General features: G+C 40.8%; 1 protein-coding gene across 19 annotated transcripts in view; it reads right to left on the bottom strand.

Annotated features, from left to right (window-relative positions):
- plekha5 (pleckstrin homology domain containing, family A member 5) overlaps positions 1-19,026 on the bottom strand; it is an 81,676-nt gene that overhangs the window by 23,123 nt on the left and 39,527 nt on the right. For 18 of the 19 annotated variants that reach the window (XM_076732460.1, XM_076732456.1, XM_076732453.1 and 15 more), the window contains 4 exons: positions 13,515-13,598; positions 4,525-4,645; positions 4,262-4,366; positions 726-798 (listed from right to left, as the gene is read on the bottom strand). In XM_076732460.1, coding sequence (XP_076588575.1) covers positions 726-798; positions 4,262-4,366; positions 4,525-4,645; positions 13,515-13,598 — 383 coding nt within the window. Of the gene's footprint in view, positions 1-725; positions 799-4,261; positions 4,367-4,524; positions 4,646-13,514; positions 13,599-14,187; positions 14,301-19,026 lie in introns of those variants that run through there. The other variant, XM_076732458.1, reaches the window with a different exon arrangement.

Genomic DNA, 19,026 nt, shown 5'->3' on the forward strand with positions numbered 1-19,026 from the left:
CTCGAACGCTCTCCGGACACAGCTGTGTCAATATTTGATATGAACATTAGTGCCGTGTGAGAGAGGCTGAAATGCCCAGTCAATAGCATCTTATTAAAAAGATCACATCAAACACTCGCAAATATTTTCCTGCTGTGCAATAGTAGCAACGAGAAAGGTTTATAGAGAAACGGATTTTAATGAATGGAAAACACGGGTAAGATTGGTTGAGGTGCTACGGTCCATTTAAATAAAACATAGACTGAAAATTCAGTCAAAACAGACATAAGCATGATCAAAGTGACCCCTCCGACGTGGACGAGGATCTTTTACTATCAGCGAGATAAATTTGTTTACTGAATCCAAGATTAGCACTAGTCTGAGGCCACCGTACATAAACGGCATCATCTCTGGAAACTTGTTTATAACTTAACATTAGTGTGAAATCCAATTTGCTGCCATGCTTTCTCTTCCAGCATTATGGCTGCGTGCAAGCCTTGGTTAAAGCCCTGGCTTTGCTTGGGGAAAAAATGATGTCTCAAACAGCAAAATCAGACGACAGGAGAGCCATTTCAATTAATATGTCTGCTCAGTTGGTCCTGACAGGCTGCTTACCACAAGGACTTGGATCCAGATATAGTGACAATTGCCAAGAGCACAGCTTGTGGCTCTGAAGGTCACATCAGCATTTTTGAACTACTAATCGAAAACATTAATGAAAGATGTTGGTAGCAGAGAGGACTCACCTCTGTAGTAGAAGAGACACAGGTCAGATAGAACGAACCACCTCTTTTTCCACAGCTTCATCCCCGTACTGTCCTGAAAAGACACCAGAGGAAGACGACACAGTCACCACACAAACTAGTGTGAACGGTTTGAAATAAAAGGGAAAGCACTTGCTGCTGTCCAATCACTTTCGATGTGATTAAATGTTTGCTATATGTAGCTTAATAGACTGGGTTAGCACCATTGATTGTATATGAAGATGGACAACATGACAACTCCCCAAAAAAGCCAAAACATCTCAATTGCCCCCTGGTGGCTGATTGTTGTACAACTCATAAACCCCACCCGCTCAATGTCAGCAGATGGGCATGCAAATGTTCAAATGCTCATTTTTCTGATATTAATTAGCTATTTGATGCTGTAAATGAGAATTGACAGCTCGTGTACGCTCACGATTGGGTCGGGCGGGTGTGGGGGCGGGACCTAGGGGAGACAGTCTGTCTTTGTATACGTTCCATGGTGAGTTCCTTCAAAGAACAGCATCATATCTATTCCCATTTATTTCCTTGTCTGTCTCTTTTTGTGTTCGTAAATCTGTAAAATGTGGTCAAAATTCCTCCTTGGATTCATTTAAAATTTTCAAGTAAACATATGCTTTAATGGAGACAGTGTGGAACTCATCCACTTCGTACTAAATCATTTCTAACACTCAAATTGTACATGGCCTGAGAGTGTAAGGCTAAATTATTTGGTTGTAGGGAAACACTTGATTTCTGGAATGGGATAAACATAATAACAAAGAGAGTGCTCCACTGTGTTTATAATTTCAACCAAATAAACAGCTTTGGCTTTTAAGAGGAAGTATGTTGTTCAGCGGGCAAAAAAATAAACCTGCTTTGCTTAAGTTTTTCTTTGGTATTGAAATGCTGTGATCAAAGGGGGCTTCAGGCTGCTGCTTGAAAAGGATGAAGGGTGAGGAAAAGGGTATTAACTCCTCTGTTCGCATTATTGGAAAACTTGAGCAGAGTTCTTAATCGTGGATTCAACCCGGAGACAAAAGTAGGGGGAGGGACTTCAACAACTCTGTCATTATGGTCAAACAGCATGTGGGCAGCAGTTTACTTTAAATGGAAATTCACTTCCATGAACCAGCATGTTTAACACATTAGTATCAAAAAGTCACAATACCAGATGCTGCTCAGTACGCTCATAATGGAGGCACATCAAGAATGTAACAGAAAGATTCAAACTCCTTCTGTCCATTAATCCATCACCTTCCCTCCATTCAGTGAGGGTCTTAACCACTCATTTTACAATGTGTTCATGAATAAACTTTACCAAAAGTTCTGTCAGATCTCACTCTGCTCAGGCGGGAGGAGAAAAACGAGGCTTTCACCATCACATCAATCACTGTGGCATTTTACTCTCCCAATGGATCAAGCGAGGGGCTGCAGCTTTTCCTCGGCCAAGGACCTCAATAGCTTCCAGGTTTCAATGAGGCAGGAAAATAAAAGTGCAAATCCAGCTTTTATTCCGTGTAGCAGATTTGTGAGTCTTTTGCTTGATCTACGTCACCCTGATTGAGGTCCCCAAAGAAATAGCAGCTGGCAGCTGTACTAAAGGAAGCCATCATGTGTTCACAAAGCTGCGCCGGGCTGTAATCAAAACTAAATGAGTCTCCCACTTAAGAAGCATGAGAGAGTCCTGTCTGGCCAAGAGCTGCCTCAAGCACCCCCTTTTCACCCTCCTGTAAGTAACCGGGGAGCTGTGATGAGGGATTGGTATTTAAACACCGGCCACAGTGGATGACTGGCTGAGCAGAAACACTGGACAAAGATGTGCTCAAAGGCATCCAAAAGCATCCTTTGAGCTTTCTTAAGACTGTTCCTGCAAATCTTACAGTTCTCTGCATAAAAAGGAGGAAATTCAGCTCAGCTTAGAACAGGTCATCTAAATTCATACAGCAAATATCCTTGTTTCTATCGATATCAATTACATTATGAATACACTCATAAACAACTGACCAAACAAATACACCCAAACATGCAATAAACTAATATGAATACGTGTATAACACATATCAACTTGCAGATAATAAACAGAAGAACAGACACAGCCCTGAGCCCGGCTGCATAAACTAAGTCTGACACTTAAGTTCGTCCCTTATGCAAAATATTTGTCTAGGCTAAGCAGTTCATTTAGGAGCAGTGCATAAAGCCTCTTAAGTTGTCTACTAGCCTAACTGTTTAGACTACAGCTTTCACGGTAGTTACTGTCATAATACAGCACATGTGCACTACTATGGCTACGCTTCACTCACATCATCATCGTTTAGCGTTACTTGACAGCAACAATATTGTTACTACTATTGTCAGTGTTAGCGAGCTCCTCCAAAATGGACCATAAAGAGAATACAAGAAGAAAACAAAAGCCAAACCAGACAGAAGTGGAAAATGTTGCTCTCCTTGAAGGACATGGAAGGTGTAAGCTCATAATCCAAAGCAAATTTAACGCTGCCATAACAAATACACACAAGCCAAAGGCAAGAAAGAAGATAAAACAGACAAAAGCCGGTGAGTTTCAATAAAAAGATATACTTAATGTTAATATATCAGAGTTATGTTTACGTTTGGCTTGCTAACATTAGCTACATCAAATCTAAGCTTCTCTCTTGACAAGTTAGACATCGCTCCTAATGTTCAGAGGGTTTTCCCTGTCCTGGAAATATGCATCTTGGTTTCTTCTCCTCCTCCTCCTCTTCCTCTTCCTCTTCCATAACCATAAATTCAGCCATTATCTTTTGTTCCACAAACTATCACTTCTAAGAAGCCGGTATAGGTCCATTAAATGTTCCTGAGGAAAATGGTTATTAAGGACCATGTAGCAACGCATGAGGGAAAAGAGATCAAAGGATTCTCTCTGACAGCATCCTGAAGAAATCCTTATGGTGATTTTATGCCACTCACTTTTTCCCAAGGCATCCTAAGATGAAAATTTAAGGGCAAATTTAGCTTAAGCGGTTTTGCGCAATTGGGCGCAGTCTTTTATTTTGGGTCATAATTATTGATATCTTCTTGCTGTGCTATGAATAGGTTGCTGTGTTATTGTTAGTGCACTATGTATGAACTAACTTTATTAACAATTTAAGCCTACAGGAATGCTCACAGCAAATGCATGCAGCTTTATGAGACTGTACTTAGGCACAGCAGCCGTTACAGCTAAATGCAAATATCGGCATACTTGCTAGTTCACAATGACAATGCTGACATTAATTAGCATTGAACAGAAACTACAGCTGATGTGAATTTCTTTGGTTGTGCAGATATTTGGTGATAAACGACCAAAGTAAATGTGACCTGATGGCGGCACTAGATGAAAAACTGAGTAAGATTCATCTTTATGTTCATGAATGTCTTCACCAGATTTCAAGACAATCCATTCAATAGCTGATGAGACATTTCAGTCCCTAGCATGGCTAAAAAATTATGTTAAGTTGCCTATTCTGCACAATGTGTCATGATTTATTGGATTTACTGAAGCCATACATGTTGCTCACCTGTTTATACAGCCAGTTTCTCTTGATTACTGGGGCAGCAGGATTCCTCCTGATGGAGTTTGACCTCTTCCCAAAGTTATGAATTTTTTTGGAGGGCCTTGAGGGCTAGAAAGACAGCATAAATGAGTAAACAGCAAAAGGAACTCAGTGTTAGCTAACTAGATGAACTCAATACGCACTCACACAGAAAAAAAAAAAAAAAACTTTCTCAAGGCATTAAAATAGGACATGCTGATAACCCAGACTTCATGTGTGTCACTCACTCTTCCTGCTGGGCTACTGGGGTTTGCGGCGTAGTCCGAGCCGCCTGTGTAGTTGGAGGCCTCACTCATGGTGCTTAACGGCCGTTCCTTCTTCTCATTCGCCGGCACTTTGGAGGCAGATCTAAAGAAAAGACACAAAGCATGCCAAGGGCATACCGGCAAATCCTCAGTCAGAAGTATAGACAGCTGATTTACTGTATGTCTAATGACCTTGATGAAAGACGGAGAATAGGAGGAAGCAGACTTTATTGTCTGTCCCCGATCATTCCTCTGAAGTTCAAACTCTATATAATGAGATGTCAACATAGGCCTATGAATCAAGACGATTACTCCCACCATGTCACTGCAGATACATCCCCAGTCCTCTAACAGCTTTAAATGGTCTGCAAAGTCTGCCTGATGTACTAAAATGCACAAGTGAATCAGGTCAGAATGCCTCGAGAAGACATTCTTTAACGCACGAGTTGCGAACATTGTAAGTTCAATACATTTGCCACAGGATAGAACACCCTGTGAAGAGAAGTTGTCTCTGGCCCGTGGAGATGTCCCACATTCTTTAGGAAGGGAGCAACGTTGTGGTCTAGAGGGAAAAAGACAGGAAAACCGGAGTAGAGCAGAAATACTGCAGCAGTGAAACAAGTGTAATCTCTCTGATGTCCTGGTTTCAGGTCACTGAATAAAGACAGAAACTGCCAACGCTGCACTGCAACGCCCTGATCTAACTGCTCATTTGATCAATGATCAAACATTCACAGATTCACTTCAGATTATATGGTACCATTCAGCATAAAAGAGGCCCTATTGATCCTCAATGATCAAATCTTTCATTTTATATCCTTTCTATGTATACCGCCTAGATCAGTCTTTTCCTCTACCCATCTGTGAGACAGCAAGACAGGACTATCAACACTCCAAAGAAGGAAAGTCATTTTAAAAACGGTTTAACCATTCAGACTCCATGCTGTTATGCTCAAGGTGCACAAACACGAAAAGGGATCACAAGGGATAACATCAGCTCGGCTCACGACAGCAGGCAACACACACAGGACTTTCATTCCCGTGCAGCATAGCGACAGATCTGATACCACCTGCAGCCCCTTTAAAACAATGAGACAAAACACTCACAATCACACACTGACTTTGTCTTACCTGTGTTTATAAAAAGGTTCAGATTTTATGATTGCTAGTTCAATAAGACATGAAAGAGAGTTTTTCATAGAGTTCACTGGCTGGTTTATGTGACTGTACATATATATAAGGGGCTTCTGTATGAGGGTGAGACATCCCTGGAGACACGATGAAGCAAGTCATTGGGTGGACAAGGGGGTGACTAACACTCTCTAGAGTTGAAAAGCACATCATTTCCAAGTCACTGCTAGCCGCTGAGCTTTGCCTTCTTCTCCATCCAATGAGCTCACTCCAGAAAATGAAGCTCTGAGGAGTTTCAGCACTTCCAGTGACAGGCCAAATCCTAGGTGAACCATAATCAATGGTGTGTCGACTTGCCATCATGACACAAAGGCTTGGAGGTGTGGAGAAAGAGGACTGACTTTGGTGTTAGAGAGATATTGCTCTATTTCGCCAACAGACCATTTCCAGGCTCTAGACTGCAGTGTGTTTGTGTGCATTGGGGCTTTGCTGCTAATTATTTTGGGCCGAAAAATCAACCTTCATGCAGTGAAATTGAAAAATAGTGAGTACTAATAATACAAAGCATTTGTAAATACCGAATAAATGAAAAAAATAACTAAAGCCTTGATAATGTGAATTCACAGGACGGCTCTTTATCCCAAAGCATTCCCTGTTTGAGCCTCTCCAGTATTTATTTCCCCAACACTTGCGGTAAACAGAATGCACACATCCAATGGAAACCAACAAAAGCTTCACGTCTATATTTTGGAAATGAAACTTTGCTCCAACTCGCTTCCTCTGAAATGTTAGCATGAAATTCCACAGGGATTATGTCACTGTTCATATCCACAACATGCAGTTTTGTCTGTCTGTTTCAAATTACTATTTTCTTGTTTAGGATGATGCCAGCCCACAGTGGATATGACTGAGATGTATGAACACAACAACAGTTGCAGCCAAATACCAGAGCTAAACAACAACCATCTTTGTATTTAGCAAAGCTCCATGTCAACAGCAAAGTCAACGAATCTCAAATCGAAGCCTGAGAGGGCCGTGACTGGTGGTCAGTCTCCCCAAAAACATTACTGCCTACCTGCAAAGGGGAGTGCTTAGTTTATAGCTTAGTTTATATGCAAGCAACACAGCGCAGGTTTACCACGCATGCATCTTTTTTAAATGCAGTTCCATTAACCAGGCATCTTTCTGCAGAGAGCACACAGGCACACAGGCACACTTACTTTGACACCCAGGGGTAATTTAGTGTGTTGATTCAACATAACCTACATGCCTTTGGCCTGCTGGAGAAGGCTGGTGCACCAGGAGATACACACAGAGATACACACACAGAACACGCCAACTCCACACATCGGGGCCTACAGATCAAACTCGGGCCTGTGTCACGGTGAAAGTGCTGCATCAGGAAAGAAGACTGCAACCAATCTTATTGTCAGGGGCTTTAAGCTGTTAATCGGTGGATTTTCAAGAAGTGTGTAATGTAAAACATTAAATTAACATTAGATTTATACCTAATTTCCCCAGTTTTATAATAAAAGCTGTATATTTGATTTCTAATGTTACAGTACGATTAATTTATCATGTCCTCACAATATGATTCCAGCCTAAAAAAGGCTAACGATAATACTAATTTACTTCCCAGATCAACATATGCTGCACTTAGTTTAATACCGCTATAACAACTGTGGTAGAGCTGTATCAAATGATTTGTGGTATAAATAAAACCAATAAGTTTAAAAAATTCTACTTGAGGTAACTGTAAACATCCAGTGCTGTGCTCATATCGTCTTGTGGGCTAAACCCTTTTATCAATTCCACTTATTAAGACTAACCCATATGTATTGCAGTGTCACATCACTGCCTGGTGCTGCATGGATTTTTGTGTGCCTGTGTGTGCACAACGGGCGAGGAGGGATTACTCTGCCACTGAAGCTTGGCGCTCTAAGCACACTGAGGGGAAACACTGAACGGAGTGGCTGAGGGTGCATTTTAAAATGACCACACAGCATTTCTAAAGAAATAAGGGTGCTTTAGAACACTTTTGTTTGGTGGTGAACCTGACCTTTTTCTTTTTATGGAACAAAAGACCATAAGACAAGGCAAGCATACACAGATCAAGATTTTAGTGTATACATTTGTCGCAAGTTCACAGATGCCACATAGCGCAGAGCTGGGTGACAGACCAACCGTTTACAGATTACAAAGCTAATCTGACTCATGCCAGTTAAAGTGTGAATCTTTCTCACTTTTGCACTAATTGTTTCAAATGAGGCTGCGTTCATTGTGGACACATTACATATAAAAAAATCAAGTAGCTGCAATATTGTGTTGACATTGCATAACACATCTACGTCTATTCACAAAGGTAATCACATGTGCATTATAAATGTACATAAATTTACATTCACAGTGACACGGGATGAATACAAAAATAAACGGTGTGAATAATACAGAAAAAGTATGTACTAAAGACGAGCACATTGGTGTGCTCTGCCCGAACCAAAGCGAATTTGATTCACTGAATTTTCCAACCTCCATTTAAGCCTCCAATGATCTTAATTATAACATAGCTCACTCTTTACCTCCTCCTTCCCATCCATCTTTTTGACCCCCACCCACGCCTCCCCAGCAACCTGAGAAAATTATAATTGGATCTTGCACAGGTATTATTTCCCCTGTCTTCTTGTATTACAGGAGCTGATGCAGAAGACGCTGAAATGAGCAAATCGTGGGTTACTATATACCCCGATTTTTAGATGATGCTGGAATTCACGAGTTAACCTAAACGGACAAGTCAGCTACTGTAGGCCGAATTGGTGGATCACATGCAGAGTAATACATTAGCTTTGTAGCTTATAGCTTGTGTCAACTGTAGCAGCAGTAGCTTTATATGGAAAACCAAATAAATAATAAATAAAACGCACATACATATTCACACTGGCCTATATACACATACACATGTACATATACATCCAGTCACATCCACTGGAGCAAGAGTCATTTCGTCTCAGCCTTTATGTCCTGTATTCTTCCTACTGATAATTCTAAATAAAGAGGCTTAGAAAACAATGACAGCTGATGGTGTATATTTAGATCATGTGGATATTTCTCATTACTACCATTTCCTTTGCTGTTATTCCACAGAAAAGAATGATTTTGTGATGGCTTCATAAAGAAAGAGCCAAATCATGATTAAAAAATGTCATTTTGTCAACTAATGCTAAATATTTGCTGGTCTAGCATATTTACAATATAACTGATCAGTACATTCTTATGCATATGCACAGCTGTCCTGTAGGTTAAAATAATATTTTATTTATATTTGCAATCAGTTTTAAATATATTGTCAGTTTATTGGTATTAAGTAAATATGGAAACTTCTCATGAGATTGACTGTTTTGGTCTTATCGCCCAGCTCTAGCATAGCAAAGGAACAGAGTCAGGACATGTACATGCAGCCTGTACATCCATAAGGGACAGAGCATGAAAGGGTGCTCACAAAGCCAAGGTTGTCGACAGTTCGTCTAAACAGAATGAACACTTAACTGAGCTGTGCATCACAAAGTGCACCCTGCAACCAAACAGGAGTGCAAGATTAATGCTTCAAGAGAAATGAGTAACCTGCCAACAAAGTGGAGTGAATGGCAGGCATAGAAAAGATCTGCCCAAAACCCCAGCTTTCATCAAGGATGTAGAGCTTGACCTACAGCTCAGGAAAAGTGAGTAATGATCTCCCTGCGGTTAGTTGTTCATGAAGATTTAGATGAACACAACAAATGGTTCAGACAGCGAAGTGCACCTTACAGGACTTTGGAATGCAAATGCATACCAGGTCATCAGGCAAAACACCATTCAAAACACCCACAGTCCGTCGACAGTGTGCAACACCAGGGATTATTAACAGGCAGGCACGTTCAGGTGTTTTACATGGAAAACAAACGAGAACACGCAGTTATCCATTTGCACCTCATAGTGGTATTACCTGCTAAACGCTGGGTGACACAATTTCCCACAATTCACACTACAAAACAGAGGAAAGACACGTTTGTTCAGAACGAAAGATCAAATGTTTTGACAATGAGGGGCTTTGACGACGAGCTGCAAAAAGGCAGTATGCTGTGTTATGTACTGAGTCTATAGATTGGCCATTCTGAAAGAGGTTACATCAGTTGCATGCGCATTAGTAATGTTTTTCTTTTGTTTTTTCAGGGGTTCACCTACACATTTGCTTCTCAGACACCTGGAAAAGCCGGTATCTCAAGTTTTGATAAGCTTGAATGCAGCGAAAAAGATTTATACCCTGACTCTCTGATTTTAGTGTGGTGGTGTGGAGTGGTATGCAGATTTCTTTCACATTAAAAATTTAGCTGAATACTTCTTGTTGATGACACTGTTTCACTCAAAGCAAGGACTCCAAAAATAACTCTCATAATGAATTCTAATGAAAAAGACAAAAACGAGGCATTAAGAGACAGCCTAACTGACCCATTCAAGCAAAAACCTCAAGTTAAAAGGGAAAATGGTTGATATATACAACAACGCTAGCTCTCCTTTCCAACATGTGTCTCTTTCTCCTGCTGAGGTTGTCCTTCATGGTGTCAGATCGGACAAATTCATTTCATTGTGTGAATTATGCTTGTAGTGGTCTGCACTGATTACGGGCGGGAATCACTGAGTAACTCATGATACAATAATATCACCACACACACAAGCACACACATACAATCTGTTAAGAGCATCTACATGTTTTAATGAAAATATCAATATCTTTATATCTGTATAGTTTATAGATTTGCAAATATGTAAAATATATCACAAGAAGAAGTAAAATGACATATTTCTGCATCGATATTTTGTCCCATTGCTAGTTTCTGTATCATCTTGCTGTCTTCACAACTACCATCTTGGTGGACTAAGGAGTGGCTGATGTGGATTAAAATCTGATATTATAGTGTATGTATTTTGATACTGCATTATCAACATTTATCACGAGAACGATCAGTATTCTTAAATTAATCAAGTGTATACAAAAACCAATCTAGCAAATGCCTTACAGGTGAAGACACTTTGTCACATTAATTTAAAATTGCCTATAATGGATTAATACATCCAGAGATGTCAAAGGGCTACCATCATATAATCTGCATGATAAACCCATCTTCTATGTTGACAAACTGCCCAACCTGAATTGCAATGAACACCACTATAATGAAATAAGTTATTATTACTGCAGACGTGGTCAGTTCATGTCTTGGTAAACATGTTTTGGTGAATACGTTTTACATGTGAGTTACACAAATGCCCCCTGTCAGCCTGCACAAGATCATGTGGACGGCTAGAAATAGGCACAGACATGTACAGTAATGACAGCAGACTGCTGAGGCTGACATTCAATGAGGTGGGTGAAGCCAAGGCGGGACTCAGCCACGACTGGCGCAGTGACTTACATCACAGCATAGCTGAGAGTGACAGACGCGTATGTATTTGTATATGTCTTTTAATAAGCCATAAGCAACGCTGCAGCAGGTTAGGAGAGGCTAAAGTGTCCAAGTAACAATGCCCCCAAACTGTGGGTTGTGTTCCAGCTCCACTTTCACAAACCTAAACAGACAGAATGAACCTTGAAGTGACGCCTACAATAACTGTGGCAAGGGCAACGGCGGCCAGGCATCGCTGATTCACCCGTTCCAGTTGTGTTTAAGGTCAAAGGAGTTTTGCTGATCAGCCTCAAAACTTTCGGAACATGTGACAGAATCATGTGTGTGTTTGTTTGTGTGTGTGTGTGTGTGTCCTGATCAATGGTGACCATCATCAACACAGCTGCAGTATGCAGCTGCCTCTCTTTTAGCCTGTCACATGTTGCCTCTTCACTGGAGGCTGCCCCACCCTCTCGTGATTACACAATTCATCACAGATGTGTAAATAAGTTTGACACATCCTGGCAGATTCCCATTTTGTTCCTTGACTGGGAGACAACTGATGTCTCAGAGCAGAAAAGACTGTCTTTTTGAATCTGTTAACTCAAAATTAATCTTGGTTTCCTTCATCTGAATTACTCATATTTTCTTTTTAGTTGTGCTGTTTGTGTGTTTTATATGACGTATTCTACATATGTGTAAGGGTGGAGTGAGTTTATGCTTTTAATATGTTATTAAAGACTGGTAATACAAGTTATCATGCCAAATTTAAACTAAATTACATATTTTGGATTTACTTAAAGCGCAAAGCAGATTAGGCAGTGATTTTCAGCCTGGCCTCTTTATCCCTGTGGCAGCTTAAATCCGTCTTTGCCTTTTATTACTCGTCCAGGGTGAAGATTTTCCCCCTTATTACTTTCGCTAAAACAGAGCCAACTGTTGGAGTAACAAGCTCAAAAATAACAATGAGTCAAGTAGTTCACTTTGATGTTGCTTTTCCAAAGTTGACCTCTAGTACATCTGATATAAATTCATTTTGCAGATTATCTGACAACGATAAAACAATAATTGCAAAATTAGATATCATCTTTCAGGGTCATGTTGTGCCTCTCAGTGCGAAAAACAGCAGAGACGTGAGAGTAACACAGTGAGGGGAGGAATGTGTCAAAGAGAGAGCAGCATGACGGCTCTGGCACAACGAGCTTCCTCACAACCATTTTCCAATTATTCCATCTCTGTCGAAAAAAACGCAACTCATAAGACTTTGGTGAGAAGTAGAATTAAAACCAGGATTTTAATTTCTAAGTCATATAATGAAAAAAAGCTGAAGCTGGTGTACTCCCATAGTTATTTGTACGCTGACCATAATTCATGTCTTGAAGCGGCGCATATTTCACTTAGTATTCATTGCTCAATAAAATAATTGCCACCAGTTGCGATGACATGACTTCAGTGCGACGATGTAACATTATGGAGGATCTGCTATGACAAGGGTTTCTGCAGGAAGTGGGAAACTGAGTGGAGCTGATACGTGTCACGCAGCATTACGCTAAGATGGCGAGGGTGGAAGATGAAAGTTGAGCCCCGTGTCATGGTGTGGGTTGTGAGGCAAACAGTCTAGTTCATGTATATTTAGGACACTTAAAGTTTGGGACACAGAAGTCAATTTAAGTGGGAATCTACAAAAGGGGGCCAAAGTTAGAGTCGTATTTTTCTCTGCCTGACTTGGTCCAGAGCTCACTATAAGTTGCCCACGGGCAGGGTTAACAAGTAAAAGGCCGGTAAAACTGAAAATGGTAGAACTGACAATTCCTGAGGTGGAAAGAAACTAAGTTTAGCCTGACGGAGTCATCGAGTCATTCTCCTTGAAGTGAAAGTTCAAGATGACTGGCCTCTGACCAAGTCATGTGAACAGACATGTGATGACTGTTGTGCTGAAAGCAGTGTGGATGATCACATGGACGTAACATGGTTGGGGGACATATCCTGGTACTTGACAACTGAAAAGGCCATGAACTCTTGTCCAGGTCAAAACAAGGGCCGAACTGTGAATCACTGCATTCCCATGAGCTGATGTACACGATACAACAGCCTTTGTATTGGCATCCCTGAGCACTTGTAGAAAACAGCAGCCCAAATATGCAGGAAAAAAATGTCTTTAACAATATGAGTATCCAAGTATCTTGAAAAGTGGCACTTCCATATGGATGTTTAGTCTTTATTTCTAAAGAATTTGTGTCTGAGGATAGATGACTGAGGAAGCATTGAATAGAAGAGGCTCTGAACTGAAAGGGCAGTGCTGCAAATAGACGGTGGCAAGGCGCAGACTTGTGCAATATTGCCTACACATCAGGAGCTGCAGCAGCATACTGTCGAGCTCAAAAATGCTGCTCAGTGGCATTCTAACAGCAAAAACAAGAGACTTACTGTTCGTTGACGACAAAGATGCAGTTGTCTTGCGAGGGTAAGCTTGAGACAGGATGCTTGCAGGTCACCTTTCGCTCATTGTGACTGTTGAGAACAAGGAGGGGGAAAAGGAGAGAAAAGAGTGATGAATGTTAGCAAGCACTGCAAATACATGTCTGTAAAAAAACCCCATCAATGATACTTGATTTATCTTTAGAAATAGGTAATGAATATAGTCCTGAAACCACATGTTTCCAAAGACCTCATCTGTAAAGGGTTGAGAGAACTCTATATTTGCAAAACATGAGAGCAGCTGATTGAGATGCACATGATGGAAATAATATTAGCAAGCTGTGCCAAGTGAGAAATTCATCATGAAAAACTGGTCTAACCAGACATACACTGGGGCGGTGTGACACCATATAACAAGCACTCATGACAAACCAAAATCCAGACAAACATGAATAGATGGAGCTTCTGGGAAAAACAACGGCTTAAGTAGCCCACAAAAAGACCAAGCATGGCAGTGAGGAATAAGCAGAAAGATGCTACAAACAGGATAGCAAAATGTCCACAGCATTCCTTTTTAGATAAGAGCAGCACAGCTTTAGCTTTCACAATGAAAGGAGAAAAGAGCAATTTAGATGCAGATTAGTATGTGCCAGACGTAAAAATCATTAAAAACCCATTTCACCTTTAACAAGTCACAAAATGACCAGGATTTAAGGGCTCCAGCAGGTTGTTGTGCCATCCTACACTCGGCATGTAATGACAGCGACGCAGATGATGCCACCCACCCATCCGGTTGTCCATTTAAAGCGGCCCACAGTCACTTCCACCCTAACATGATTAGAACACCAGGACACAGACCACACAGTCTTTGGAGAGGAGGAGTCCAATGACTGGGGCCTTTGCAACAACAGCAGCTTTCCAGTTAAGTAGAGCCTGGTCAGTGTTGTGTGAGATCTGGCTGGCCTGGGGGCAGAACATTTAGAAAACTGAGCTGAAGCTTGTAATTCTTCCTCACTGGTAAATCCTAAATCAAGTTTGTGTTTCAACACTGTATCGGAATAGCGACAAGACAGCTAAATTAATTTTAGATCCAGATCTGGTTCGTCAGCTTCCTATTTCATAACCTATAATTTGGAGATGGAAGAATCAATGGTGATATGATTAGACTGTCGGTGAGTTACAGCAATGGGAAGTCCAGTAACTGTAGAGAGTATGCTGTCAATATATTAATCAAATATACTGACAGCAGCAGAGATTTAACAAGACATACGATAATATGAGTGAAGAGAAGAGCTGGAGGGTCAACAACAGTCTTAAAATCTACTACTGGCTTTACAAGCTTGACAGTTATTCTATATTTCAACTCAGGCTGCACTGTAAACAGAGGAGAGTCAAGCTACAACCCAAAAATAACAGTTTTTAAACATGGGGTACTCATGGACTGAAAAGAGCAAATACCAAGCATGAAATAGGGGGTTTAGTTTCAGTTTAGCCTGGAGAGCAACAGTCTCCACAGCTCTGGTCTATAATTACTGGAGGCACTGTTGGCAGCAGAGCACTTTGTGCGGTCTTGGGGCAGACCAACGGCACCATTTTTCTTTGGTATCCCTTCACACATGCCTATACTATTCTTCACATAGGTTGGCTACACATTCAAGAGGAAGGAAGAAAGTCTGGATAGGTATTTATGTAAAAAGAAGTGGGACGAAAGAACGATGTTATGTGGAACCGTGGATGGGATTTAACAATCGGCTCCAAACGATGCAACACTTGAGACTCTTTAAGCTTTCATTCTCTTGATTCCTTTGCAAGCAGTGACTTCATGCAGGCACCTTTTATGTGGTACTTTAGCCATGGCTCAAAGAAAAGGACATATAAACATATGGGTGCATTTTTCTAACCTATTAATTGGGTTTCATCACGGGAAAGCAAAGATTTCAATACCCTCTAGGATACTTTAAAAAATAATGACCTAACTAAAGAAAAACCCTCACTGGTATATATGGGTATATGATCTCCTATATTACATCCACCATAACCCCATATGCATATACTGCCTTTAGTGCAATAAACTGGAGTAATATATTGGTATGTTCCCTGGTGAGGAAGGACAGGCAACCCAGTAACTATGCAAAAGGGCATCTGCACATTGCACACACCACGATACCCGTTTAATATTGCCACAAAATATTGTTAGATATTCAATTAAGAATTTTTATTTTGGATTAACACTGAAGCAGATAATTTTGTGCAATATGGAAGCCTGCCTCTCTATGCAGTTTTCAGCTGGCTTCAGCTCATTGTATTGGTTTGGCAGTCCATGTGGTTAAGTCCCAGTGGCTCTAAATGATGGTACAGTAAGTATGTGCTCTCAGCACACAAGCTCACAAAGGCCAGTTGTACAGTACTTGCCCAATGAAAACTGGCAAAGCAAAAACAGCCAAAGAAAACAAGTGAAGCATTTACTGTAGCTAGACAAAAGAGACCAAGACATTTTTCCCAGAAGCCTCCAGACCAAGCCAAGGCTTGGCAGCAACTAAACAGTTGATTTGCATTCAGCAGCGATGACCCTACTCAATCTAAACTAAAATATATCATAATCATGTTGCTCCCTTTCTGTTTATGTTAGTAATGTTGGGCAGGTCATTAGCCATAGGAATCTCATATTGGAACTTGGCCTTGGCCCAAAACCTCCCTGAATTTAAGACAACCCCCATTAGTAAAACCTGTTCATCAAGACGTCTACTTCTTTGGGATCACAAAACTTTTGAAATTTACATTCTGGATCACTGTATAACATGACTAATTGATATTTGCTTGATGACTCTGCCTCATTAATCACGGCTATAAATCCTGACGGGCTCTCCATGCCCACACTACTGTAGGGATAAATTCCCCTGTACAAACGAATAAAATGTCACAGATTCATTAAAAAAAAAAAAAATCAATGTTTGACTTTTCCAGACATTTATCTGTTAGCAAGCTACACGCAGATGAACCTGAAATAAAAAGGATGTAAATCATATAGGCTGGATAAAAGCAGTCTATGGGTTACATCTATAAAATCAAAATGCCCTCCCGACTTTCAGAAAGTTTTTGCAGATGTGTGGACTGACACGTGTGCAAGGTCAGTGTTTTTAAGAGGGGGGTGTGGGACATCAAAGAATCCCTCTACCTTTATAGACGGAAGCTATTTGAGAAGGTCCTAAACATTCTCAACATGATCCATGTGGTATGGTGGTGGACAGTGAGTCCTTAAACCTCAGTGGAAAACATGGGGGCTAAGAAGGAACATGATGGCTGTGGCTGTGTGTAGGCAAAAATAGGCAGGATGAGTAACAGCGATACACATTTTCCTGTTGAGTAGAAAAATCCTTTTGGACAACCTACAAAAGAAGCCCATGGCAATCAGCGGTTGTCTGCTTTGAACTACTCTTTAAGCTATTTTGTTATGCTATTCAAATGATAGAGCAGTGAAATTTAGCATACGACTGTGAAAGGCCCGACAACAGAAAGAAAAGGAAGAAGGCATCCCACACTGCAGATATGTTTATTATTCAAAATCAGTTCTATTGCCTCCACATGGCACTAACAGCTGATTGCAAATATGACAGGATCATTCTGCAAAACAGTTATTGACAGGATAAGTGGGGCAGTTGCTTTGTCTCACACAACATAAGGGCCCTCTGAAAACAGTGGATGATAATGTAATCAAAGTTGATGACAGCAGCCATTGTTGGACCAGCTCAAACTCAAATCTCTTTTTGAGTAAATATGTTTTTCGAAATACCTCTGCCAACTAATCTTAGCTTACAGAACCACTTAAAATGGTCACACATGCTCTGGAGGATGTGGTCTGTGGTCATTACAGTCAAGATAAAGTTAGCATAAAATCATGGGGCTGTACGGCAAGGGGAGCATATGGTAGCATTTTTGCTTCAGTAGAGGGCAAAAACATTGTGTGCTCTTCATTTGCATTTAGGGTTTTGTCTTGTTTACAAGAGGGAGATGTTGGTTTATTGGGTGGGTGTGGGTGAGGGGTACCAGGGGCTTCCTTGCCTCTTGACCTCAGATGTACAGAAATGGGGAACTAGGAGCGGTTATAAGAACTGCCACCCTATAGTGAAGATGGTTGGGTAGTTTTCTGGGATCTGGACTGTCCTGTCCACAACAATTAGCAGTGAGCTGCAGTAATGAAGAGCTTAAGGTCTGGGGGGTCAACACTCCACAGGCTTAGCTTTTATTGTTCTGGGTGGGTCTTTGATCCCTTACTCCCCTTCTACTACAGTTTAACCACAAACAACTATGAAGCTCTAACAAGGACCTTTATATTAGAGAGAGGGGAAAGGTCTTCATGAGTTTTGACAACATATCATTGGATTTTAACACTAGAGTTGGAGGGCCCAGAGGTGAGACGGGGGCAAACATTTGCATTAGCGTTCCACCTTCTTCATGCAATGTGTGAAGCCAAAAACAGCTATTTGATTTTGGGGCATTTTCACGAAGAAATTGTCTTTGACATCCATCCAACAGTCTCAAGTTCACTAAAAACAAAACTATTTGGCTGTTGTTAAATATCTGTCAAAAAATCTGAACCCAAAACCATCTCTCCCTCAACCTGTCTCTTAATTTGAAAGTAGAGTGGAGTAAAAACAGTTATGGGAAAATACTGTAAAACAGAGACATGTCAACCCCTAAAGAGTGATAGACTAACATCCTTACTGCCTTACCGTCTACACGCCAAATGGAAGGAGAAATACAAACACTACTTGTGGTCATATTTTCTGTCAATTTTTTCAGTGTTGCATCACTGTAAAAACTGAAGGGGATTTCCTCGTACTGTGTTGTGTTAAAAAACATTTTTCTCTATAACTTGTGATGAAGACCCGTCACGAAAGCTTAGCAACTTCAGCACTCTAACAGTAACGCAGATGGAAAAGAACCTATAGCATATTGCATGAGAAATGAGAGTGGAAGCAAGATTTTGACTCACGTGTGACACCACCGTGTACTAGCTGTGCTCTAAAAATGGACCAGGCATCAGCTTATATGGCTTATATTGAAACATATGGTGCGCAGCATAGAGGAAATGGACTCAGTGTACCCTTTCTATTAAGGGGCTGTTTTCCTTATTGCTGCTGTAATAGAAAAAAAAACAATTCATACACAAATGCAGCATGTCTTACATTACAGCATCCTGTGCCATCTGTTTGCCTCACAACAGTCACGCCGCCACAAGATTCAAGCTCTGTGCTTTTTAATGTTGGGAAACCACAAGCTAAGAAAGCCACGCCTTTCTGTCTGTCCTCTCAGCTTCTATAAATACATACTACCTTACCACAGCAAATTTATCCTAATCATTTTCAAGTCAAAGCCTTTCAAGTTGCTTCAAGTCCTCTACTGACTGGGCATCCTAATGTACAGAGGAGAAGAGTGCAGGTCAGAGCAATCAAGCAGTGCAGCTTCCTTTCCCAAGAAAACCATCTAATGACATATACTCCATGCAGTAGTGTGGATGCTT

The sequence above is a fragment of the Chaetodon auriga genome, chromosome 6 (genome assembly GCF_051107435.1).
Source record: "Chaetodon auriga isolate fChaAug3 chromosome 6, fChaAug3.hap1, whole genome shotgun sequence".
Lineage (NCBI taxonomy): Eukaryota > Metazoa > Chordata > Actinopteri > Chaetodontiformes > Chaetodontidae > Chaetodon > Chaetodon auriga.